Source organism: Rhipicephalus microplus, chromosome 5, assembly GCF_043290135.1.
Source record: "Rhipicephalus microplus isolate Deutch F79 chromosome 5, USDA_Rmic, whole genome shotgun sequence".
NCBI lineage: Eukaryota > Metazoa > Arthropoda > Arachnida > Ixodida > Ixodidae > Rhipicephalus > Rhipicephalus microplus.
This window is the reverse complement of record NC_134704.1, coordinates 20,262,319-20,288,123: the sequence shown is the minus strand read 5'-3', so window position 1 is coordinate 20,288,123 and position 25,805 is coordinate 20,262,319. Positions and strand designations below refer to the sequence as shown.

Sequence of the window (25,805 nt, the reverse complement as noted above, 5' to 3'; positions counted from 1 at the left end):
ATATATATATATAAGAATTTCTTCTGCTGATTCAGTGCTTTCTATGCGTGTAGAAACGACGGATGAACGTTGTTCATTGCTCATTACTTTGAACGTTTCGGCAGGAGGGCCTGCCTTCGTCAGGGAATACCCCCCTGATGTGGGGTATTCCCTGACGAAGGCAGACCCTCCTGCCGAAACGTTGGAAGTAATATACATTTTCGCCATCCGCCATCTCTCTCTCTCTCTCTCTCTCTCTCTCTCTCTCTCTCTCTCTCTCTCTATATATATATATATATATATATATATATATATATATATATATATATATATATATATATATATACAGAGAGAGAGAGAGAGAGAGAGAGAAAAGAAAGAAATGTATACTTAAGGGCTCATTTATCCGTGTTTTTGGCACAATAATAATGAGATCTAACAGAAAATAATGCCTAGGAAAGTATAGGGGAAGTTATTAGACCGAAATGTAATGTAAATGTGAAGAAAGAAAAGTGGGTGAAATGATAAGTTGCTTTGGGCAGGAACCGAACCTGCTACCTTCGAATAACGCATTCGATGCTCTTTTTTAAGACTTTTCAACCAGTGCAGCTGTCTGTTATTAAAAGTTTTGATGCGTCATTTGAACATATGTTCTCAATTTTTGTGCAGGCAACAAAAAATGATGGTAGACAAAAGTGCAAAGTAGAACAGTAGGTGAATAGTTGTTTGCGCCGTGTTATGTCCCATTCCGTGCGTTGGTTTGCACGAGTGCATCGAAGCTGTTCGAGGCATATCCGAGCACATCAGCGCTAGTTGTACAGTGTGCCGCAGTAATCACTCAACCGTGATCCTGACTCTTACACGACCAACAACAACAACAACAACAACAACAACAACAACAACAACAACAACAACAAACAACAAAGTACTTCGCCTGTGCCAACCTCATAAAAAGTCAAGCACGCTACGTTGCAAACGAAGAAACAAACAAAGAAACAAACAAATAAACAAACAAACAAAAACAGCTTAAAAATAAAGCAGCTTCGTAATCAAGCACTCTAACAAGCTTGCACGTAGATATCCGGAATAATATGGCGCAACGAAACAGCGAATAGAAAAGGAAACGGGGAGAGAGAAAGAGAATGGTCAACACCTCTAGAAAATCGAGAGGGTGTTGGAATGGATGCGTAGACTCGTACACTTTTTGCATTAGCTTGCATTAGCTTGCATTAGCTTGCATTAGCTTGCATTGTTCATATTTTCCCTCGGCTGCTTTTGTAATTCTGGCCTTATCTGCTTTCCTCTACATCGTGCTTTCGAAGACGCCTACTTCTGGCGTTTATCCAAGCTTTCCGAACTTATCAAAGACTACGTGAATATTCATTTATTAATTTATTTCATAAATAATTTCCTTCATTTCTTTTCAGTATCACGCATATTTTATTTGAATCTCGTACGATTACAAATGACAAGAACTGTCATCGCGGTTCATATTAAAATTATTCAGACATGCACTTAAAAAGGTTTAGCTCACCAATCAAACATCGACAGTAATATTTTAATACATCACTTTATTTTTTAAATAAAACACCTCAGCTAGTGATGGAAATGGTTTAGTCGAGCTACGCCAGGAAACAAAAACTGTTTATCGCTGAGGTTATCGCTCGTTCCCTTGGAAGTGCTACACTGCGATAATTCGGTTCAGCAGGTGGGGCATTGCCTGTCATTTTATTTTTATTATTTTAAGATTAAATTTTGCCCACACAAACTTGCCTGTCTGATGAATTTGGCAGCGTAAGTGTAGAAGAGTGAACTGAGATATATTCGTGATTTAGACTGAGAAAATAAACTCGTATGTGTGTATGTGTGTGCGTGTTTGCTTGTTCTTGGTTTGTTTGCTTGTTTTAAGATTTGGAATCAGGTAGCTTGAAACATTTGGGCGGATGTCTGGCACTCCTTACGCGATCCTGCCGGAGTAAAACGTTTCAAGCCGGATAGCTGTCGCCATCTAGTTTCTTAAAGTTGGACTAGGGCCGTTTTTTACGTGGGCTCTGAAGCGGCCCTGCGAGTAGCTGCAAACTTCGGAGGCAATGCTTTCTTTTTTCTCGTTCAGTGATTTGGTGCTGCCATCTCGCGCGCGTTAATAAACACTTGGAGAAGGTGTTTCGTTTGAACAACTCGGAGGGCGGCACATCTGTCAAACGGGCGTCTAGCTTTCATGGCAGGGAACTGTTGCCCATTAAGTGCCCCTCCTGTAACACGACCAATTTTCTCATTTAGTTCAATTGATTAGAAATTAGATCACATATAAGACGGAAGCGCTTATCGTGTGCTTTCTTAATTTCAATAAAACGAAATGTTGAAGGCATGTCCACGCGTTTTAGACACTTTCGTCCGAAGAAGTACATCAAGCCTTTATTTTCGTTGTGCAAATCTTAATCTAGTTTATACAAATTCAAGGCCTAAAGGCATAACTGTGTTCGTTACGATGGCTACATTTCCTTTGGATTGTTCAGCTAGTAAAATTGTTATGCCCTACCAACTGTGCTCGATCTCCAAACGTTGCGTGCTCAAAAGAGCAAATCATAAAGCTCTCTTCGTCTTAGGTATACTTCTCAAAATATCTCGAGTGCTAAGTTTTCCAGTGCATGGCGCTTAATTGCGGCAGAAGCACTTGTACTATTTCTTTAGACTCGCCCAAGGGCTCGAACTGAGCTGTGATCGCTGCGCCTTCCTTTCTTTCTTCTTTCAAATCAATGGAGTCACCATATATTAAGTGAAAATTTCCTAACCTACCACCTCTCTTAAGTGGGCTTGAATTACATACAAATTATTGCGAAAAACACAGCCACAAATTTTTGGTAAGTTTACGTCTCCTCATTGCTGAAAAGTTGGGTGGTGCAGCAGTGTTGACAGGAAGATAAAGCTATGAAAAGAACCTGCGCTTAGCTTTTTCAGCAGACCGGCGAATGTGCTCAAGAAAAATATTATACTGGCAGACGACTTATCTTGAAATTCACTCCACTAATAATGATCCCGCACTAGCCTGAACCTCATGAAAGAGGGAAAACATTGCCTTATGTTGAGTAAAAATGTAGGCCATTATCTTTCATTTGTCATTGAATGTGTGGTTCATAGGTGCAAACATTGGCTCATCAGGACCGATACACATCAAACGTGCACCTCCTAAGTGAAATGAGCTGAAGTATCATTAGGATCCGAAGATATTTCTCCTACACTGTATGTAGAACAGCGCACGAGTGCTGTGTAGCTTCTCCGTAGGGTATTTGTTCTGAGTTTCATTTGTCTTGCTATTGCGTTTTTCTTTGTCTGAATAATGTTGCCACATCAGATAGTCTGACTAGGCAACCTTGTAGAAAACTGTTTTGCTTGTAACTAACGAGTTGCAAACATGGGCCTCGGCAGTGTATATTTTGTTCTGACGGGTGGGACGGGTGGCGAAAAGTCATGATGCATCATCGCTGGGGGAGTTTAGAGTGCTGGTGCAGCTTGGGAGGCGGGGGTGGGGTTAGGGGGGGGGGACAACTTCTTGTGTGGTTTGACGGAAAGCAAGTGCGCTTTCTGCAGCCCTCCGCCTACGTCCATGGTTACAAGATACCATCGGTGTGTTATACCACAGTACAAAAATTACGCAAGTAGTTCTTTTTCGCAAAACCAATGAGCACTGCACAAAAGCTTACTTGTTTTTTTGTTTTTTTTTTTTGGAACGTTTATGGAAATTGTATTTATGTTCTACCACCGTTCACCTTTTGTTAAGTTACGTCTCGCCACTTTCTCACTGCACGCAAGAACGTGCATTATTTAGCGTCAACACTGCGAGCTCTGCAGTGTTCTTCATGGCTGCATTGAGCAGGCATGAAGTTTGCAACACGCTGCAGCTTTATTGAAGCTTTGATCAGCTTTTTAATCGATGCTGTTTAAAACAACTTAAGGAATATGTTTTTGCTGAGTTATTCACAATTAGGTGGACCCACACACCTTTCCTTCCCCCGTGGACGCACAAGTGTGGAGGAGAAGAGCTGGGGGTCTACTTTATATGCGTTTCACTACACTACTCAATCTTCTTACCGTTCACAGACACAAACATGTACACATAAAGACCCACGCGAAATCGCTGCCCTTGAGTGCTTTGCGCCATCTGGTTCCTTCCAAAAGATCCCACTTAAGTGATCTCATGGTGCCTTCTCTGATCTTGGAGGTTACTTCCATGTGCGTCAAACGCTGGCTAGGTGGCGCCACGTCACGCGTGCGCTTGAATACAAGAACGTTTATGAAATGAAGCTTCTTTATTTCTTGTGGTCATTTAGGCATCATCCGCAAAGTGTGCGTTTTTTTAAACTGCATTTTCAGAACGACACTAAGAATGAACTTTCGTGCTGGGTCTTTGGCGTGCTTGTGCGGCATTATTCTCCGGATTTCGTGCGTGTGCGGAAAAATATAAAGGGGGGGGGGGAGGTGTAGGAGGGGTCTACATTGGAATAGCCTTGGGGTTGGCATAGTGGGGAGAAGCTTCAGATATAAGCCTCCACTTTCCAAGAATATTTACATTTTATTGGTTCATGTATACGCGCGCGCATGCAAATACAAGTACAACGTACGTAATGCCCGAAGAAAACTTTGACTACGACCCTGGAGAGGTGGTGGGAATTCGTTACGAAATTGTGAGAGTGTAAAAAGGGAAAAAAAGTATTTCATCCCTATTACTGGTCTTCTGCTAAAAAGACGCTACAATTCACATCCGGTGCTAGTGTCGTTCTTGTGTTGCAAATGGTTTACAGTTCTAATCTTCAGGAATTGCAGCTCCACTACTAGGGCAGTGCATAGCACGGGCACAAAGCGATTCCCGTTCTGCTATTTTTAGTCTCTGTATTCGTATCAATGATCTCTCGCAGGAGTTCGCAACACCACTGCCGGAGAGGCACCGGTGAAAGGAGGGATCGCGAACCTGATGATGGCAGTGGCGCTCTCTCTTGGGCGTTGCTAGTATCAGCCGCATGTTTTTAGAAGCGTTTTAGCGACTTTAAGTTAATTGTAACAACTACTTCTTGGTAAATAATATTTTAACCCTGGTTCGTTTATTTTAACTCGGTTTCAAGCATTGCTGGCCTTGTCTCAGGCCTGTATAGACCGCTTCATTATGACTGTGACCACGCCAGGGATGGATCCGGCCACTCATTTTTAACGGGGAGGTGTCGCTTGATGTAAAAGGAGGGGGGGGGGGGGGGTCTTGCTGTATTGTTTTTGTAGTTGCTATCATGGTATCATTGCAAGACCCCGTACCAGCCAATCGCAGCTTCAATACTGTTCATTTGTGCTTTCAGTGGTCCCGCTCATTGGTCCTAATCGGTTATAGGTGCTCGACAGGCACTGAAGGGAAGTGGGGAACAGGGGTTGGGGGCTGTGACACTGTAGACTTTAGAGGGAAAATGATTGCCCCAGCCGCCACGCCCCTTTAGATCCGCCATTGGATCACGCCACATATACGATCTATGAATGAACAAGCTGGGTTCATATATGTGACGTATGATGGAATGAATGATTTGTAGAAGCAGATGAGGAACAAGTAACAATGGAATAAACATGGTGTATAAGCCAGGCCATGTCTCCCCAGTCATCTGGGCGTCACATATATAGTGCTGTGCAATTCAATGTTGGTGTGCTTAACTGGTGAAACTGAGGAAGAGCCAGAAATTTCTTTCACCTAAGTGGGAGAATACTTCAAGCACCCCTTGTTGTCTATGTTCGCGCCTTTGTTTTGTGCGTGCGTGTATAACATATGGAAAATGACAAATTCAGGGGAGTGGGGGTTGCGTCGACCTTGCCTCCCAACTGGTTACGCCAGTGTTCTGAACATTGTCCTCGGCGTTGTATTGACTACATTCCGTAAGACATCTGGGTACCGCCATCTTGGATGTTAAGCCGATGTTTTCTTGTTTTTTGTATGTCGTGACGTGAACCATGAGATATCGTACGCACCAACCGAACCGTTTTCATACGTATGCCTGTATTGTTTACACTGTTTGCTTAGTTGTTAAAAATATAAAACACAAAGGTTAACGGCCCAATATGGCGGCACTTAAGCCCATCCCTAAAACGCTCTATCGAAAGTCTCTGGAGGAGGAGGAGGAGGAGGAGGACGGTCGTGCAAAAGGCTGCTGTTGGAGGACATCTACTCTTCCGATATCAGAGAACGCCCATGCAAGTATAGGCATAGGTGCCAGTTAAAGCACTCATTTGTCCGTTGGCGTCACCGTGCTGCACCACGTGTTAGAAAAAAAAGACTAGAATGCTTCGAAGCACCCGGAAAGCAGCTACACTTTCCTCGGTCACGTTTTCGCCGCGTACAGCGCCGTGGCTTTTAATATGGACATACGTATGCGGATCCGGGCGCGTGTAGAATTTATGGCGAATATTTGTATGTGCTTCGCCGAGTTATTTAATTACGTCTAATTATAGACTTGCGAAAGTACCGTGCTTTTCCATGACTACGCTTACCGTATCACTGCCGCAGAGGCAACCCACGTCGTGGGTCGTTACCCATCTTCTCCCAATGTTGCTCAATTACCTCTGGCGTGTGCGTGATACGTCCCGAAAGAGAGGGACCGGCAGAAAGTATCACATATAAACGCACTCCCCCGAACGATTTCGGAATACTTTGGGAGCGTAAATTTTCGCAGTGGTCAGCGTGAGAACATTAGTTATGTAAAGCCAAGGCGGGTGCGTATAACTACAGAGTAATCGCAGTCGTTGCGTCACTGCCACATTCCTTGCTAGTGTAATAAACGTATGCGATGTCCCGTTTATACCAGAAGCACTTCTAACGGGTAGGGCCTGTGTAGCTTGGCAACGAATTGGGTTCTCTCCGAAGGCTGACCAAACGAAAGTAGTCAGAAACAAGAAAATATAACGTGGCGGCAGCTTCAGCTCTCTTGGTATCTGCACTCGCAGCATATCGCAGCATATCGAAATCCTTGTTGCTCGTTGCCACGACGCTTTCGCTGTCCTGTCAGGTTCTGTAAGGGTAGGGTTTTGAAGAAAACTGCTATGCGCTTGGGAACGAAACCAGCCAAAGAGCGGTACAGAAAGGCAGGCATTCCTTACAGCGTTGTGTGTTTTTCTTCTGGAACTTGGCTTCCCCTTGGAGGGGTTCGTGGAAGGTGGGACATGGCTGCCAGTGCCCTAGCAGGCAGCAACAGAATGCATGTGTGACACGAGCCGCCGACTTGAGAATTGCTTGATTATGCGACGTGACCTTGAGTGGTGTGACTCGTTGTCGCTTACGGGCTGCTCCCTTGGTTCAAAGATTTCGCGTAGGGGCAGAAACATTGTACGAGAAATTCAACAATTGATTTACACTAACTATGAGCATGTTGAAGTGATCATTGTTCCTGTCTCATTGTCGAACCAACCCAAAAATGTTTTCCCATACAGCGTAGAAGATACCTTAAAATTCACTTAGCGCTCAGTTGTTCAGCGATGTGGAGGTCTTAGCGTATAATGCAACACGTGGGCTTTCTGAGTAGTGCTTCTGCTTAAAAGACTTCTTTTGAGACTCGCAACAGCTTAGTAGCAGCTTTGGGAACTTCCTCTGGACGTCTGTGTAAATAAATAGTTTAAAGGCTTTTGATGGTACACGCGACCTCATTATGTTTGATACCGCGAAATGAATTCCTCTGTCACCATCGCCTTTTGCCCTCATAGGTCTGCACCTAGATCGAATCACAACTGCTGAACACAATGTGGTTGAAGTACAAGCAGCAAAGAAATGATCAATCAAGAAAATTGACAGAGTAGTACCGGGTTATGTATCATTTTTTGCTTAATCTTGATATTTTGTCGTCAGATGAACGAGAAATAATCACGGAGGCATTGTAGTTATCTATTGGCCTCATTGACTTGCTAATCTAAAACCACATAATTACGTTATAATTCGTGTTGCCACTTGCACTTCTCACAACTTCCACTAACCTCTGAAAATGAATCAATGTCTAATTCAACTTCTCGCGTCATAGTGGCCTATCGAAAGCGCTCCCTTCCCCCCCTCCCCCCTCTATTTCTCGCGCGTTTACTATATTGGCTTCGTTCTCCTTCTCATCTTTGTTCCCCGTTCCCTCTCCCTTTAGTGCAGGGTAGCAAACCGAATGCTAGAACTCCGAGTAACCTTCATGCCTTTCTGTCAATTTATTCGCTCTCTGGAAGTGATTCTCTCACAGAACGCTTGTGCCCGTGTCTCAGTATTTTCAATTTGTTTTCCTGGAAATCCTGGGAGCTGCCGCTCCCTCCGTTGCGGTGATGCTTCAGGACACACCTGAGAATGTTCGAGGCGTGCAACCGTTGCGCCGGGCTTTGTCGTCGAGGAAGCGTAGCAACGCGCCGAGCGACACGGACAGCGAGGCAACCGATTTGTACTCGGACGGCTTTGAGTCATCGGATGATGACTTCACGGTCGTCATGAATCGATCTACAAAACGAAGACTGCTGCGGACGGCATCGTCAGCAAGTGTTTCTACCGTTAAGACTGCACCACAGCGGTGGCCGCACACCATGCTGTTTGTGCCCGAAGACCCTGCATCTAACTTGCGACTCCTCAACAGGCAAGTTCTTTCTGTGCTTTTCGAGGAAACCGCGCCGAATGAGATCAAAGACGTAAGGATCAATGCACGGAAGAATGTCCTTGCTGTAGACGTTATGCACCGTAGCGCACTGCGAAGCCTTCGGCACATAACAGATATCGGCAACGTGAAAGTTCGGCCAATGGTCGCTACAGGTTGCAATGGCACTGTAGGCGTCATTTATGATGTGGATCTTTCCATCCCAGCTAATGACCTGCCAATACTAATAAAGCCAGCAACAGTAGGCACCCGCATCACGCACATTACCTGACTCGGCAACTCCCGCTGCTTGAGGCTTGTGTTTGAGGGAGACAGCCTTCCCTCGCATGTCAAAGTTGGCCATGTTCGCCACTCAGTGCGTCTATATATACCGAAGCCACTGCAATGCTACAAGTGCTTCAAGACGGGACACGTAAAAGGTGTCTGTGAGAACAAAGTTGTGTGTCCGCGGTGCGCTGAGTCTCACTCAAAAGACGCCTGCGGTGCCATCGTGTTACGATGTCCAAACTGCCACGGCGCTCATGAGGCCTCATCCAAAGATATCCCGCAGGTGCGAAACGAGCACGCGGTACTCAGGCGTATGGTGCGGGGCAATTCAAGGCACAGGGAAGCTGCCGCTACACTACGCCGACGACGGCATCGTGGGCGAAGACCATCACGGAAAAACTGCTCTACCGATAGAGATATGTCATCCTCTATCAAAGACGCGGACCCACAAACACCGAGCTCACTGTAGACGGATACTGCCAAACAGCAGAAAGGGACAGCAGTCGCACCTTCCGAACAGTGGCCCTCACTTCCACGAAGTCAACCTACTTCGGAGCTGCATCGAATCCCGCCGCCCTCGACGACCCCTCAAACCAGTGATGCGATGAATGAAGATCAAGTGATAAGCTTGCTGCAATCGCTGATGAGTACCATGCGTGTCCTATTGAGTAATGTGAAGACTTCGGCTGCGCAGACCGCAATGCATGTGCTGGACACCCTGAGTCCGGTGCTTGCAGCTCTTAGGTAAAACCATGGCCAGCGAGGCACCGTCGTTTCGAGCGGAAGTCAAGAATGCATCTGTCTTTCAGTGGAACGCCAGAGGTCTGAAGTCGCGCATGTCTGACTTTAGACAGTTCGTATTTGTGAACCGCTTCCCCATTATCGCGATTTGTGAACCTAACCTGTCTGCTTCAATCAAGCTGTCAGGATATGAGTGATTTATGTCCTCCACTCACAGAGACTGCAGCAAAGTTATTGTATTCATGCGCCGTGACCTCGCTTACGTTCACCACAGAGTCTCGCCTGATGAAGGGAATCAGTATGTGTGCCTTACTGTGAAGAAGGATAAGGTTGCTTTCCCGATTATCGGAACTTACTTATCTCCATCAAGCCACCTTGACTGCGAGCGCTTACGCGGTATTCTGACATCGACTCCAAGGCCATGGGTGATCACTGGTGACTTCAATGCCCACCATTTCTTATGGGGAAGCTCCAGGGTCAACTCCACAGGAAGAAAATTGGTGTCCTTAGCCTCGGAGTACGAACTCTGCGTATGCAACGATGGAAGCCCTACATATTTACGCAGATCAGCCTATAGCAGCTGCCAGGACCTTACATTGGTTTCTCGCTCACTTAACAGGAAAGTGCACTGGTTTTTGGATCTGGAAACGCGGGGCAGCGACCATATACCAACTTACCTGTGTATAGAAGGTTTCACCAGCTCCAAGTCTTCAAGAGGCCTCAAATACACCGATTGGCCGAAATTCAAAATGTTAATGGAAGACTACTGTACCGATAGCTCATCAAATAGCCTAGAGGACTCGATAAAGGATGTCCTGCAGAATACCACGCATTCACTGTTGACTAGGCACAAGCGCACCGGTTTCGACATCGAGCTTGAGAAACTTCGCGCAATACGCCGTCGTGCAGAACGAAGGTACCGACGGAGAAAGTGCATGGATGATTTGAGGATGGCTAGACGCATTCAAAAGAAAATACAGCAGCACATGGATAAACTGGCTAGGCGACGTTGGACATTCTTTTGCGAGTCGTTGGATCCACGAAAGCCCTTATCACTGATATGGTGAACTGTCCGGGGTCTTAGCACAACCTTGGGTCAGCGACACCCGTTTACATCTCTGGCACTTCACCTTCGATGCAGAGAGAATGACGTCGCAGAATTTTTCTGTAGAAGAATTACCGGTGATTCCAATTTTACAGTATAAGAATGGGAACATTTGACAACCCACCGCCCTCACGTGATTCCCGTATGGAATGCCAGTTTTCTATGGATGAGCTAGAGGCGGCACTAGCACTGTGCAGACGTTCTTCAGCACCCGGACCTGACGGCATTACCTATCGTGCCCTTTGTAATATTAGAGACGAAGCTCGGAAGGCACTCTTACGCCTATACAACAACTCCTGGCAGACTGGTACGGTTCCCAGGCATGGAAGTCAAGTCGCCTCATTCCACTTCTAAAGGCAGGTAAATCTCCTTTGGATATTGCCTCATACCGTCCTATCACACTTGCCAGTTGTGTGGGAAACACGATGGAACGAATGATTCTAACACGAATGGAGTGGTATTTAGAGCACTACGAAATCTATCCACTATCCATGACCGGATTCAGGTGCGGCCATTCATTAATCGACTACGTTGTTGATCTGGTGACATATGTTCAACACCAGAAAGCCTGTAAGAGACTGTGTGCCGCCCTGTTTCTAGACGTTAGGGGGCTTACGACAATGTCACCCATGAAGCCATCCTTAGTGCTTTGGAAACAGTAGGTCTTGGTGGCAAGATATATATGTGGGTGTACAGCTGCTTACAGCTGAGATCATTTTACGTGATGACAGCGAATGGCCCAACACCTGATTATTACAGCAGCCGAGGAGTTCCTCAGGTAGGAGTGCTAAGCCCTACCCTTTTCAACCTAACTCTCATTGGTCTAGTCGAGCAGCTACCTAGCACTGTAGAACTGTCTGTCTACGCTGATGACATCTGCATTTGGACATCAGGTGTGACAAGGCCTCAGATTCGCGCCCGCCTTCAGAAGGCTGCTACAACGACGTCATGCTACCTTCGTAAACAAGGCCTCGAGGTGTCCTGCGGAAAATGTGCAGTGGTAGCGTTCACGCGGAAACCAAAATCTGCTTACAGCATATCGATTAATGAAGAATGCATAGGGTTCAGCAGAAGCCACAGGTTCTTGGGAGTCATAATAGACAGAAACCTCTCGTGGACTCCACACGTGAACTATGTGAAGAAGCGGCTGATCGCAACATGCCACATGTTCGAATTCCTTGCAGGAAAGAATTGGGGAGTGCCCATACCATCCATGCTACAACTGTACAGAGTGCTGTTTATCGGATTCTTATGGTACAGCTTACCTGCAATATCTAACACCGGCAAGACCAACCTGCGCGCCATTCAGAGCATTCAAGCCCAAGCACTTAAGATATGCCTTGGATTAGCCGGCAGTGCTTCAACGACTGAAACCATTGCCATCGCTCAAGATCACTCGATAAAGACGCATATTATTACCGAGACAATGCGCATGCACCTCAGGCATTATGCCAAGACCCCTTCTCACCACCTGGCGAGCCTAGCTGCTGAAAGATCTCGCACGACATACGGCACTACTGTCTACAATTATCGTTCATCGTTTACTGAGACGTACGCACCTGCATCAAAGCCACTGCTTCCTCCTTGGAGCTTGAAGCGGCCGCGAGTTCACTTAATGATTCCAGTAATGAGGAGAAAATCGGACTTACCGACACATGCCCTGAAACAACTGAGTCTATTCCTACTGGAACAAAAGTACAGTAACCACGTGCACATTTACACGGATGGCTCTACTACGCCGTCTAGTTCAGGTGGAGCAGTGGTTATACCATCACAAAGGGTAACTTAGTGTTTTAAGACTTCACATGTGACGACGTCATCTACGTCAGAACTCGAGGCTCTGCGCAATGCACTGGAACTCATCAATTGAGAAGAAAGACTAGGTATATGGGCTGTGTTTTCTGACTCAAAACCAGCGCGATGGTGACAGCGTTACAGTGCCTGCTATCAGTTCTCCGACGCGGATGCCACGACCAGTTGACCTACCAAACCGTGAGACTTCGCCACCTTTTAATACAAAAAGGCCACGACATCGTCTTTCAGTGGTTGCCTGGGCATTGTGGTATAGGCGGCAATGATTCTGCAGATCATGCTGCTCGCACGTCACATGAAGAAGCTAACAGCGTTCCGATTCCGCTTTCAAGAGCGGATGCGGCGAGGCAGATACGTCAACTGGCCCGCAGTCTCACACTGACTGAGTGGAACACACCAAGTATACGACGTACAAGACTGCACGAGCTCGACCCTTCACTACAACTCCAGCCTCCACCCGGCCTACATCGACGTGCAGCTTCGCTTCTCTATCGCCTTTGGCTGGGAGTTGCCTTCACGAAAGCTTATACCACGTTAATTCGAATTGCTGACAGTGCAGCGTGCGATGTTTGCGGCACCGACGAAAATATCGAACACCTGCTGTGCCATTGTCCTCGTTTTGCCTCAGATAGACAAGTACTTGCCAACGCAATGTGGCGACTGGATGATCGGCCTCTTTCTGTGCAGGTGCTATTACAGCAACGTCCACATGCCTCGACAGCCCACAAGGCAGTGAAAGCCCTGCTGTGTTTCCTGATAAAGACAGGCTTGTGTGAACGCCTCTGACATGTGGTAGAATTCTACACGCTGCAGTGAAATTACTGTAAGTCTCTCTTCCACCCTTTTTCTTTTCCCTCTCTTCTCTCTTTCTCGTATTTCTTGTCCCCCTCCCTAATCCCCCAGGGTAGGGTAGCCAACCAGATGTCTTCCTGTTTAACCTCCCTGCCTTCTCCCTTTCGTTGCTTCCTCCTCCACCTATTAACTCTCTCTCTCTCTATCTTGCACCAAATCTCGAGATCGCGTCTAATTCAACGCATATTTCTGTGGCCTCCGCGTTTCGCTCCGGCAGTGCACTTGCGGGACCTTATGGCGGAGGCCACGTTTTTTCTTCCACCCTTTCCGCCATAACCTCTGTGGCTCTGCACTCGGTGTATCTCATAGTCGCTGTGGAACAGTACAACGTACAATGCCGCCCAGACTCGCCGACCTAGACGCGTCGAATCACCTTTAGGCTTTCGTTAGAAATGCGTTTAATGAATGATTACAAGCAGGACGTTGAGTCTTGGATTTGTTTAACTGTAACTACATCAACGACATTGTTACACTGCAAAAGCAAATATAATATATGGACACTCTCAGCGGATTTTCGCTGCTGCCGTCACCGTCATGTCCTGGGTACGTATACGTTTATATATGTGTGTATATAAAAGACACAAAAATAAATTGGACGCAAAAAATTCGAAGCACCCAACCGGGGATTAGAACCAGTGACCCATCGCTCCGTGGCCCGCTGCGTTATAGACAATGTTCTGCAGAAGGGCCTGTTCTTGGGCAAGTTGGTACTTGTTAATAATCATAATGTGGCGCGGAAAAAAAACGAAGGACACAACAGCACTTTTGATGTGTGTTTCCGTGGGCCAGTTGTGTCTTTTCGCGCTAAATTATCATTATTAACGTCAGACAATTCAACCTCGTGCTATACGAGCGCCGGAGTAACAACGGTGAGCTATTAATTCACAATTTTCCGCTGCAAGTGGGTTCGCGTATTTCGGAGGAGCTAAAGCGCGTTTTCAGTGACACGATGCTCCGACATTTCCTTTCAATTTGAAAACTGTCCCTGAGACGCGCGCAAGAAAGCAGCCTTTAATCCGCTCGTGATGTCTGCTGTGGAACGAAAAAAAAAAGCAGAGGACACCATTCACACCTCGAGCCAAAGGCCACCGTGCGGCAGGAGACAAAGAGGGGGCGGTCCACATGCCACAGTTTGAAGGAAAAATAAATATCTAAGAGCGTTGGGTTCTGCATTCGCGACACTTGCAGCGCTTTGCTCAAACACGACGGAATGACAACTCGGACAGTCGTTAGTTCACGCTTGTCCTTTGTACACCTGCGAGTTTTTTTTTTTTTTTTTTCGAGCGTCCTTCTTTGTGCTTCAGCGGCGGGCTGCAAATATCAAGCTGGTCGTAGTTCTTCGTTTGACATTCCAGTTCTTTACTATCGCATTCATTGATTCGCCCTTGTGGCGGAACTGTGACTTTTTTTTATGCGGCGATAGTCGAGCTCAATATACGTTCAGTCTTGGCGGATAGAAATACGACGATTTCTGGCTAGTTGACACTTGCGACGCTCTTTTGAACAGCAAGAAGGATGCATGAAAAACACAAAACAAATCGTGTCTGGGCCTCGAGAGCTGGTATGGTGGCGCTGCGGCGCTTGGACGGTGTCGCGAAGGATTCACGCGCACGGCCACTACTGGCGGCGCTGATCGAGCACGAATCGCAATAATAGTACGCGGTAAACAAATGAAAAGCGTCTGCTTACCTCGCACATTGTGCCACCCTTATCCATTGCTTTCATCGCTCGTACTCGGGAGCCCTCTACTCAAGTCCGCGGTGCAAGAACACTTTAGGTGAGCGAACGCCGCCAAGCGAGTGCTTGGCGTGGTCAAACGGATTATGTTCTCGTTTGCGGCCTGCCGATAGATGGCTCGCCGGACTGAGGACCGTGGCGGGCTGTTGGCGAATTCCGCAAAGCACATCCGACACGTGGGTGACAGTTTCCAAATGTGAGTCAACTGTTTATAGCGCGTCATATCAACCACACGATATGCATAGAGCGGTTGCGCGAAAGAGAGGGTGATAAGGGAGGTGGCTGATTGTGCGGCGCAGGTGTTAAGGGGCATATAAAGCCCCTTGATGGCGACAATAAATGAGTGCCGCTACTTTTCTGTGTCACGGGGCTTTCCTACACGGAAAGGGGGGGGGGGGGACATAGAGATACTGGATATGCTATATTTAGGTGAAGGAACATATACACTAAATCTACCTGGGCAAAGTTTGTAGCGCCATCTCTCGGGCTTCTTTCGAAGCAGAACATTATCGGGTAGCGGGTAGTACCGGAGTTCGCTCACCTAAAGTATTCTTGCACCATGCGCAGGTTCATACAATTTTATTTTTTGGCACCCTGACCGAATGCGTTGGTGCAGATATCACAGCTATACACGCAACACGCCGGTACAGTGTACTAGAAGAGGGCAGTGGAGTGAACGAGGCGGCCGCGCCGCATCTCGGCTGATTCTCCGGCGGGCGACAGTAGTGGCGGCGCTGTTGTCACATGGTACTGAAGATCTCCGGAGCGTTTGCATTGGGAGCATGGACACCGTAGCCTGCGAAAGCGTCTAATTGCTCGTTTTTCGCGCGTTTAATGAGTTTCTGAGCCTTTATCAGTGGACGCACCTGCTACGCGCCATGGTGCACGAGTGAATATGCAGGCACACTGAAATTGAGTCGATGCATTCATTTTATAAAGAGCCTGCCGACCCACAAAAAAAAAAAGAGAGTATGTCAATTAGAATTTGCACGGATCCGCCTTGCTTCTCACTCAAGCAGCGCTTCGAGCTGCGTTACATCATAAGTGGCTACAAGCGAACTACAAAGAGAGAAGAAGTATCAATACTGCTATTAAATGATACGCTCGTTTTGTCGGCACTCTCTCTCTACGATATGCAGAGTACAGTGTTTCTTATATGAGCCTACATGAGCTCGACCGTTTCACGAGAAAGCCGGGTATAAGTAACGCTGTTACGACATTTATATCGGTGACGACTCAATTTTATCATGCCAGTTTTGCGGAAGATAATAATTATTGCTTTCTGAAAGGCTTATTACATATTGAACATATTAAAGGAACACACAGGCGTATTAAAAAGTGCCAATTGTATGTATAGCCCGTCTGCTAATCTGCATAAATTCATTGTAACCAGTTCTCATTTTGTATCGATAGCTTAAATTCTGCTGCTTTACAAATAATCTATTGGCGTAACGCCATTGCAAGCCAGCAAATTTATGACGATGTTTTGTATTATAAGTATAGTTTTATTACTTAATTCTCAAAAGTGTAGGCAGGCAGTGGTGCATCTTGTTGTGAGAAATTTAATTTCTATATGTACCCACTAAACCCCCCCACCACTATATATATATATATATATATATATATATATATATATATATATATATGTGTGTGTGTGTGTGGGGGGGGGGTTCTAATGCTAGAAGTACGACCACAAACACTGCCTAAATATACTTTTCATTCACCATACAACTACAGAACAAGTGAGGAACAGTGGGAAAGAGGGGGATGGCTTACTTTCGCTCTCAGAAGCTACTTAAATTTAAAACAACCACTTACCTTGTTTGGCGGATGGAGAAATAATGTCTTATACTTACATAGAGAACGACATGGCGTCTTCGTTAGTGACCTCATCTTCTCGTTTGTCATATAAGCAAGGTTACCAAATGGTCCGAATTTAGTGTGGTCCACAGGTACTTTACCTAGGTGACTACACACATACACACCCCTTTGGCTTCGCCGCAGTACACGTTAGACAACACAAAAGGCGTAAAAAAACAGACATTTATTTCACGTACTGAAATATACATGTTCTACTCTTTTCATCACGTAAACTTTCGATATGCGTGAATATATCATGGGGGCAGTTCTTAAAACCGAAACATCTCTATATACATTTTTTTTTCCTCCAGACGTCTTCGCCTAGATGTAAAACTGAACATGAGTATATGTCAACGTGAAAGCCTGCAGCTGAGCGCAAGCAATCGTTAGTACAACACTTCTTTTCAGGATATGTCTGCTTTGGGGAGAGACAAGCGTTTTCTTTACACAGACAAAGAATCAGTGACACAAAATGCTTCACTGTCGAAACTAGGAGTGTCGCACCAGCGCAAAACATTACAGCACATATTCCGTTATGGGAGGTCATACGTTGCCTCGAGTAGCCCGCCATCAGGGCGAAGCCTAACGGCGTGCTGGTAGTTTGGATTTTGAACGACGGAAAAATAGTACAGCCTTATTTCTTTTGTTGGGTAATGACGTCTATGTGATCCCGCGTGCAGAAATGCTCCTTGACCGGAATTCGAATTGCCCGGGACCGCCTTGAATGCAGCGCGTGTGAAACACGTTTGTGCGTTTGTGCTGCCTTGGCACCGCCCAAAGCAGCGCGTTTGTGCTGCATCGAAGGCGGTGGAAAGTCAAATTCTGCATTCAAGGAGCGTTTTCTGAATTTGGCGTGTAACGAAAGTCGGGGCAGTCCGGGAAAAGTTCTTCAAACTGTTGCTCATGTGTAAGATCGAGATCTGTTTCTTCAATGGGTGCACAACGTCTATATATCTGCCTACTAACGGTGATTCCGATCGCGCAATTCCGCGTTGCACTTGCGTCATGATGCAGTGCCAACAAACATTTATGCGTATGTAAGTGGGTTGAGGTAAATATGCAGGCAAGTTGTAACCAATAATAATCATTTGCAAAGAATAATCATCCAACAACATTTACGTAGACGATATGCGTGCGGTATTTTGTCTTCCAAGCATGATATGTCAGAGTTAACAAGCTGCACCTTATGTAGAGGTGGAGGAAGGTGTACACTGGACATGCAAACTGTGCAGAACGCCTTGTAGTGGTCTTAGACTGATACCCTGAGGCGATAAAAGTGCATGCAGTTTGTTGTCGAGTGATGCGAGATAAATATAAACGACCTACCTGTTGTAGACATAAATGGTTGCGTGAGGTGTCTGGAACTTGCGACTGCAGATTGTGTGTAAGTGCGTTCATATGAAGGCTCCTCAGAATACCCTGTTACGCGCACCACTTTACAGTATGAAACGTTTATAGTATAACGGGATCGTATACTACGCACTTTCGAATCAGTTTCTTCATAGCTTTTGTTTCAACTATCATAAAGAAGGATAAGAATGCTTAATGAGTAGCGAAGAATTAGATTAATGTGTGCTGTAAATATGCTATTAATAGTTGCTTATTTCTAATAGGTCATTGGTGCAGCTTTCTATACCCATAGTGTGATACGGCAAGATGCATCGGGACAGTTACCTGATGAAGTATGTTACAACTACACTTGGAAAACAGGTCCACATTCCGTCAAACTTTAAAATGTTCTGATGAGTTCGTGTGCTTATAACTGTAGCAGGCGTAATAGCACGCAAAAAAAAAACAGTAAAACTTTCACAAGTGTTCTGCATAAAAACAAAAAATCTAAAAAATCTTCAACTGAGAATATCACATGTTGAAGTAATTAGCACTGTAGTCCCCACACAAAAGGTGTCGAGGAAGTATAGTTTGGCAGTCGTCATTCAGATTACACGGCTAACAATTTCCTCCTTGCGTGCGGACCAATGAGACAGATAAGCAGTTTTGAAGGAGCGCAGTACCACAGTAGTCTGCCACTGTGCCCGTTTGAAGTAAATCTTCACAGTGTCTGGCATGTGCGTGCTAGCTATCAAGCTTGACAACAATAACGTTAGGTTAAATAGGAAAAACTATACTGATTATCTTGCATGAGGCACACAGTCGTGACTGCGTTGAGAACATACTTTGTGCTAATTTGCTTAATTTGAGTGTGTAGAGTAACAATGTAATGTGTCAACTTTTTTTTTCTTTGTTTTTTAGACATGTACCCCTGCGTTGAAAATAGCATCGACCGTGCGGTCAGTTCTATTACTACGCACCTTAAAACGTAGACGTTGAAGCGGCACACTTCGTTAAGTTTTGACTACCACCTCAACACTTCTGTGGCCATTTGTGAATTACTGATAAAGCAGTTTTGAAGGTGAACGTGTCCATTTTTTTTTGAACTAAATAGCAAATACGCAGAGCGTTTCTGGTTTGCATATTAAGTATCGATTCGAAATCACCGCATTGTGTAACTGCGATTGCATGGGCTGTAGCTTGCGATGATGAGCTATACTAAAGGGTATGTATGAATAATTACATTTTCTGTACTTTAGCATAAATCTCCCTTACATTACAGAAAAAAAAAGTTGTGCAATGATTCTTGGAGATAGTTATTCGGTATCTGTGATATTATGCTTAGGACTGTACTGACAGACATCGAAGTTCGGAACACCAACTATTTATCTAACCGACAAGGTTGTTGTTGTATAGGCTTGCACAAATGCTACTATCGTTGCAAAAGCTTCAAACGTTTTTCAAAAAGAGCAATATGGCAGTGACACATAACTGAGCTACCAGACGATAACGCCCGATCACCAAGCTGTGAGCTGATAACCCCGGAGCTGCCCTATACGCTTTTGTGTGTGCAGTAGATGACCTCTTCCGCAACGCGATAAAGATGGTGTTTACGTATCTTTACAACAGCACCAAGCTGACTACTAGAGACACCATCGTTTCACGTAACCGAGCATAGTGACGAACCTTTGTGGTTAAGAGACCACACTTTGTGGTTAAGAGACCACGTGTGGTTAAGAGACCACACTATATGGTTGCTATGATGTTCTGAGAACCAGAGTTAGTGTTGTAGATATGGTGTGAAAGGTTCGATACGAGGTCACTTCATGAATTTCAACCCCGTTTGCTCGTGGTGATGTCCGAGAGGTGAGATCATGGATTTTAAAGGGCCAGTATGGAAACTAAGACATTGTATTTTTGTGTCAGTCTAGTTCGGGGCCTGATGAAATAGAGGTGATGAGCACTACATTTTTTCCCATTACAATATCACTTAGGCCTCTCTAATGCAATTAACATCCGTAGATAGTTCGGCTAACCACCATAACTCACAGGAAAGCACTGCCTCCAGCACTGATTTGCTTGGAAAATCTGACTCAGGGTTGTTCTGAAAATTTTTTTACAGCGTGCGGTTGATAGCAGCCAAATGTCTCGTGTTCTCATGTTTGCAAAACAAATGCCACCCAGAAAATACGAAAAGACAAGCTCGGCCAAGTTGTCAATGCTGCAATGACCATAAAAAGTTCGAACAATATTCAGACACACTGGCTACGAGCTCTCAACTATTTTCTGAGGCATAAAACGTCATGAGACGATTAAGCACTGTCGATGCTATTTGAGAGCCACTATTTCTGCTTGAAAGCAACTAATTAAGTTCACGTTTTTCTGTAAGGTGCCTGTACCGAGCTGCCGAGATAATCAGCGCATCTCATTTGCAAATATGGCAACACATTGCTGATATATTTCAAGGCCAAACAAAAACTAATGCGCCGGGGAGGATTCCAACAAGAAACAGATTATCTGAACTGTATTGCAGTGCTGATGATTGTGCAGAAAAGTGCTCAGGTAATTGCCGAATATTTTGTGTTGATGAACTGTCATAACATTCAACTCCACATAAATCGGCTAAAAATGTGCACTCTCAACTCAATTCTAATTCGCAATTGATATGTTCACAAATATTTCAGTAAAATTGGAGAACACTGAAGATTTCAACAAGGTTCCTTCCCTGTTACGTAAGTTTTGGCCACAACTATATGAACAAGCCATATATATCTAAATACTAACGTTGGCCAAAACGTTCGGTAGCATGTCCGCGTGCATTATTTGTGAGGCCACAACAATTGAAGAGGGAGCATGCCCACATCAGTGACATTGCCTCATTTTTTTTCTCACCGTTTGCCCATACTCCGCAGTCACAATGCACAAAGCGTAGTACATATGAACACATGGGCTTTTGTATCCCCTGAGAGGTTTAAATATTTTGTTTGACCCATTAGTCTTTAAGAGGATGCGCTTGATAAACGCACTCATGTGAGCACTCGCGTAGTCCGAGGAAGTCACTATGTTGTCAAAGGTTGCACACACGCGCAAGTCCAGCGTCGCTTTGTATTCACATCCATGCGCGAGCTCTCACGCCAACGACTGACTGCAGCGAGAGCTCCTCAATTTCAGCCGGGTAGTGCGATGTATGACGTCAGAATGTCCCTACACTGACGCGTGCACAGTCGAATCCGGATGGTCACCCATGAGAAGCCAGATAGTCCTGACCACCTGACGACGCTCGCACATAGTCTTAAGAGTTGGTCACAGAGCGAAACCCGTACTCGTCTTCCAACCGTCCTGCCCGGTCACCGGACCATTCCTGTTCGAGCGACTTCGATATGTTGCGCCTCTCCTCCTGGTTGCGTACAAGAGAGTACAGGTTGCTCCTCTGCTTGGGTCGGTGGCCTGGTTCACTGGGCCTCGCCGGAAGTGGCGGGGGCGGCCGCTGAAGCTCTGACGTCACACTCCCGGCCGAATTCACAAAGTCGTACAAGACCTCCTCGTAGACGTGGTACTCCGAGTCTGAGAGTGGCCTCTGTGTCTGCTGCTGCTGTTGTTGTGACTGCACCGCTGTGGGCCCTCCTCTGGAACCACCTATGTGAGTGTCCCGTAGAGGCTGCGATGCAGACGAGGCAGCTGTTGTAGCCGTCACGGACAGCTTGCTGGAAGAAATCTTCGCTGGTCGAGGCTCCGTGATCTTCTTGTGCTGAAGGTCCTCGATAATCTCGAGCATGCACTTGGCGACCTCGTTGAAGCGTGACTTGGCAGAGCGCATGATGGTAGGCTTGACAGAACACGGCTTCACACTGCCGGCAGCGGTCATGCCGTGAGTGGCTGTAACGCGCGGTGCGGGTACAGGGTGGCCAGTGACACTCCTCTCTGAGCGCGAAACAGTTGGCTCAATAGGAGCAATAGGGGGGTTGTACGTGCCCATTGCCAGTGGTATGGTATCCAGTTGGTGGTGTTGTGGCTTTTGGTGCTGTTGCCTACTGTGACTTTGAGAACGTCGGCTTGGTTCGGCTGTCAACGCTGCGTTATTATGGTCTTTGGAGGTCTCTTGGCATTTATCTGCGCATACAAAAAGCATACAAGGTGTTAACGCAACTCCCTCTTTTAATTGCGAAGCATTTTTTGCATACTGCAAGCACTTTTGGCGTATCTATCTATCTATCTATCTATCTATCTATCTATCTATCTATCTATCTATCTATCTATCTATCTATCTATCTATCTATCTATCTATCTATCTATCTATCTGTCTATCTATCTATCTATCTATCTATCTATCTATCTATCTATCTATCTATCTATCTATCTGTCTGTCTGTCTGTCTGTCTGTCTGTCTGTCTGTCTGTCTGTCTGTCTGTATGTATGTCCGTCCGTCCGTCCGTCCGTCCGTCTATCTATCTATCTATCTATCTATCTATCTATCTATCTATCTATCTATCTATCTATCTATCTATCTATCTATCTATCTATCTATCCGCTTACGTCTGGGTGTTCTCGTGATTACCCCCTTAACTTGGCGGGAACCAAAATTAGAACAGGAGGATAAGATAGTTCGACAAATATAGCACGCGGGTCAAGATATGAATAGTGTCACAATCACGTCACGTACGTCGTCAAGCACTTCCCGCCAGACAGTGGCACATATATCCACCCGCGGGCATGTGCCACTGTGTACGGGTATGTGCCACAGGTGATAGGCACTTAGTATCTACCGAGGAACGGTGAGAACACACATGGGTAATTTTGACGCGTGAGCATAAGGAGCAAAGTGACATCGGCATTGTTGACCCTACAAATGCAAAGAATAAATGTCACAGTGACAGTGTCCAAGCAGGAATCGAAACCAAGCATTCTGGATGGCAATGAAGTATCCCATTTTATAAACATTGCATACGTACTCCTATCACACAGCTGTCACGTCGAGCGAACGTCAATTGTCGTTAGGTGACATTCGCTGAAGTTGATTCATGTAGCAGTACCCAGGCCTACGATCTTCGCGAGCACTAGCGCTTCATATGAGCTTGTCGCTTCGGGTGTTGCTAATACTCATGTTCCAGTTGACATCGTTGCGCTAGTGGGAACAACTGCCTATGTAAGTATCTGCAAATGTTCAACATATGTCTAAGCGTGCAACATTTGTACATATAGTTAGCGTCATTTTATGTCGTGTTGCTCAATAAAAAAATTACGGCACAGTCAACTTCCCTCCACATGTTTCGCATAATGTCGATTCCCAAGGTACATACGTGGGATCTGTCGAATGTCTTTCTTTCCGTGATGGGTAGTTAATTATATCATTCATTCATTCATTCATTCATTTTGTTACCTCAGATAAATGTATAAATAAAAGGAAGAGAGAGGAAGCTTAACCTGGTAGAAGAACTAGTCTCTGGGTAAGATATTACTTAAGGAAGCATTCCGTGAAAAGGCTAACAGCATCATAAAAGTTGCCATAGGATGACATCAACTGCAGATTTGCTGGTATGCACTTTCTAATTGCATTAATATATAGTGCTTTTTTACTTAATCCTGACATTCAGTTGAGAAGCTTGATTCGTGAAACAAAAATGTTCTTTGAATTTTACTTCCTCGCCTTAAGAACTAAAATGAAGAATTGCCGATGTCGTGGCAATGGCTTACACATGCCAGCTGGTGATCAAGAAACGAGTTTAGCCGCCGGTGACTCACCTTTCAAGCACTTGACCTTGGCGACGCTGTATCCCGCGTTGGAGCGGTACTTCTCCTCAACCATGGTCACGTACGTTGACGGCGGGAACCGGGCATCCAGGTCGTAGTAGTCGGGTTTGCCTCCACAAAGGAGGCTGTCGATCTCTTCTTCCAAGGTCCCACCACTGTCGGGCCTTTCGAGGTTGGCACGTAGATTGGCGCAAAGCGGGTCCTTGAGGATAGGCTTGGCCCGCGTTCCGGGTGCCTTGGCCGGCGAGCACGAGGGCGCCGAGGTCAGCTTCTCGGTGCTGAACCTCACCGTCTTGTCACCCGCCGAGCCCGCACGGGGGCTGCTGCTACTGCTCTTCGGACTCACCGGTGACTCGCAACGAGCAATGGCCGTCAGCAGGGACTGGCGCAGCTGCATCAGGTGGTCCAGGTCGGCGTCAAGCTCCTCCTGCGTCGGCTTGTGGCCCTGTTGTCCTCCCGCGGAAGCAGGTGCTGCGAGCCTGGACGTCGCGGCGGCCGTAGAGGGTTGTGCCAGAGCGACGGCAGCCTTACTGGAAGATTTGGCCTCGGCATCGTAGTCCGGTATCTCGGGCGTCGGGCACAGGCTCTTGTAGCCGCTGTCGATAGAGCCCGCGTACGCGATGGACTCGCCGTCGCTGTGCTGGCGCGCCTGGCGCCGCTGTAGGTACACGCTGGCGAGGTCGTAGTAGTCGTCCGACTCGCAGCAAGGGTCGTACGTCATGGAGCCAATCGTGTCCAGCAGCGGATTGCCGGAGGAAGACAGGGAGCTTCGCTGCTGCTGGCTGCCGCTACTGCTACTACTGGTGCTGCTTCCGCTGCTACCGCAAGCAGCGTACGAGCAGCGCTGAGACATTGGCCTCTTCTTCCGGCGGGCGCCGGGCGACGCCGTCGGCGACGACGCGTCTCGCCGCACGTCGGGCGACGACGGGATGCGGACGGGCTTCGGCGGTCGCGGAGCGGCCGTCGTCTGTGCCGGGGTGGCAGCGTCGTCTCCGCGCAGGCCGCCGACAGCGATGGCGGCAGGAGCTGCAGTGTCGTCGGCTGCTGCTGGCGGTGGCGGTTGTTGACTCGGCGGCAAGGTGTGCTGCTGCTGTTGCTGCTGGGCGTCACCGGCGGCCGGCTGGTCAGTAGGCGGCAGCGTTCCTCCCACGACCACGTCCTCGAAAGTGTTGTACATGTGCCACATCTGCCGGGTGAAGTCATCCCCTTGCAGACTGAGTTCCGCCTGCGTCGTAAAAGAAGACAAGGCGCGAGAATGTCAGAGGCTGATTGAGGACGGCCGGACGAGGTGTACTAGCTGCTACTACCCCCCTCTGCTCTTCCTCCCCCTTTTATTTACAGCCGCTCATCAATACAACGCGTCGTATAACTTTCCCTCCTTCAACCTCATCCTCTCCACGTGTACCTGTGTTCACACACCGCTTTCCGTACGCCGCTGTCCGGCACAGACAGTCCAACAAAAGGACATCGCGGGACGCCGTAAAATCTTGGCTCCGCGAGACGAAGAAAGCGAGGAAAAAGCGGACGAGTCAAGTCTCCATGCATGCGGACCAGAATGCAGCAATGTCCTTTTGAGGAGGCGGCACGTGACCACTATGAACACTTATATACATCACCTTAGCTGCCATAGCTCCAACAAAGCGTGCCCGGCGCTGCGTTTGAACTCGCGTGGCGCATACGGTGTGCTTGTATGAAGACTTAGGAAGCGTTCAGCGAAGCTGGCAGATATAACATTTTGTGGA

General features: G+C 46.7%; 1 protein-coding gene across 2 annotated transcripts in view; it reads right to left on the bottom strand.

The window, feature by feature from the left end:
- Positions 1 to 17,155: 17,155 nt before the first annotated feature.
- LOC119174912 (uncharacterized) overlaps positions 17,156 to 25,805 on the bottom strand; it is a 205,967-nt gene continuing 197,317 nt past the window's right edge. For both annotated transcript variants that reach the window (XM_037426041.2, XM_037426042.2), the window contains 2 exons: positions 24,055 to 25,288; positions 17,156 to 22,425 (listed from right to left, as the gene is read on the bottom strand). In XM_037426041.2, the coding sequence (XP_037281938.1) occupies positions 21,608 to 22,425; positions 24,055 to 25,288 (2,052 nt within the window). In that variant the 3' untranslated portion in view covers positions 17,156 to 21,607. The remainder of the gene's footprint in view (positions 22,426 to 24,054; positions 25,289 to 25,805) is intronic.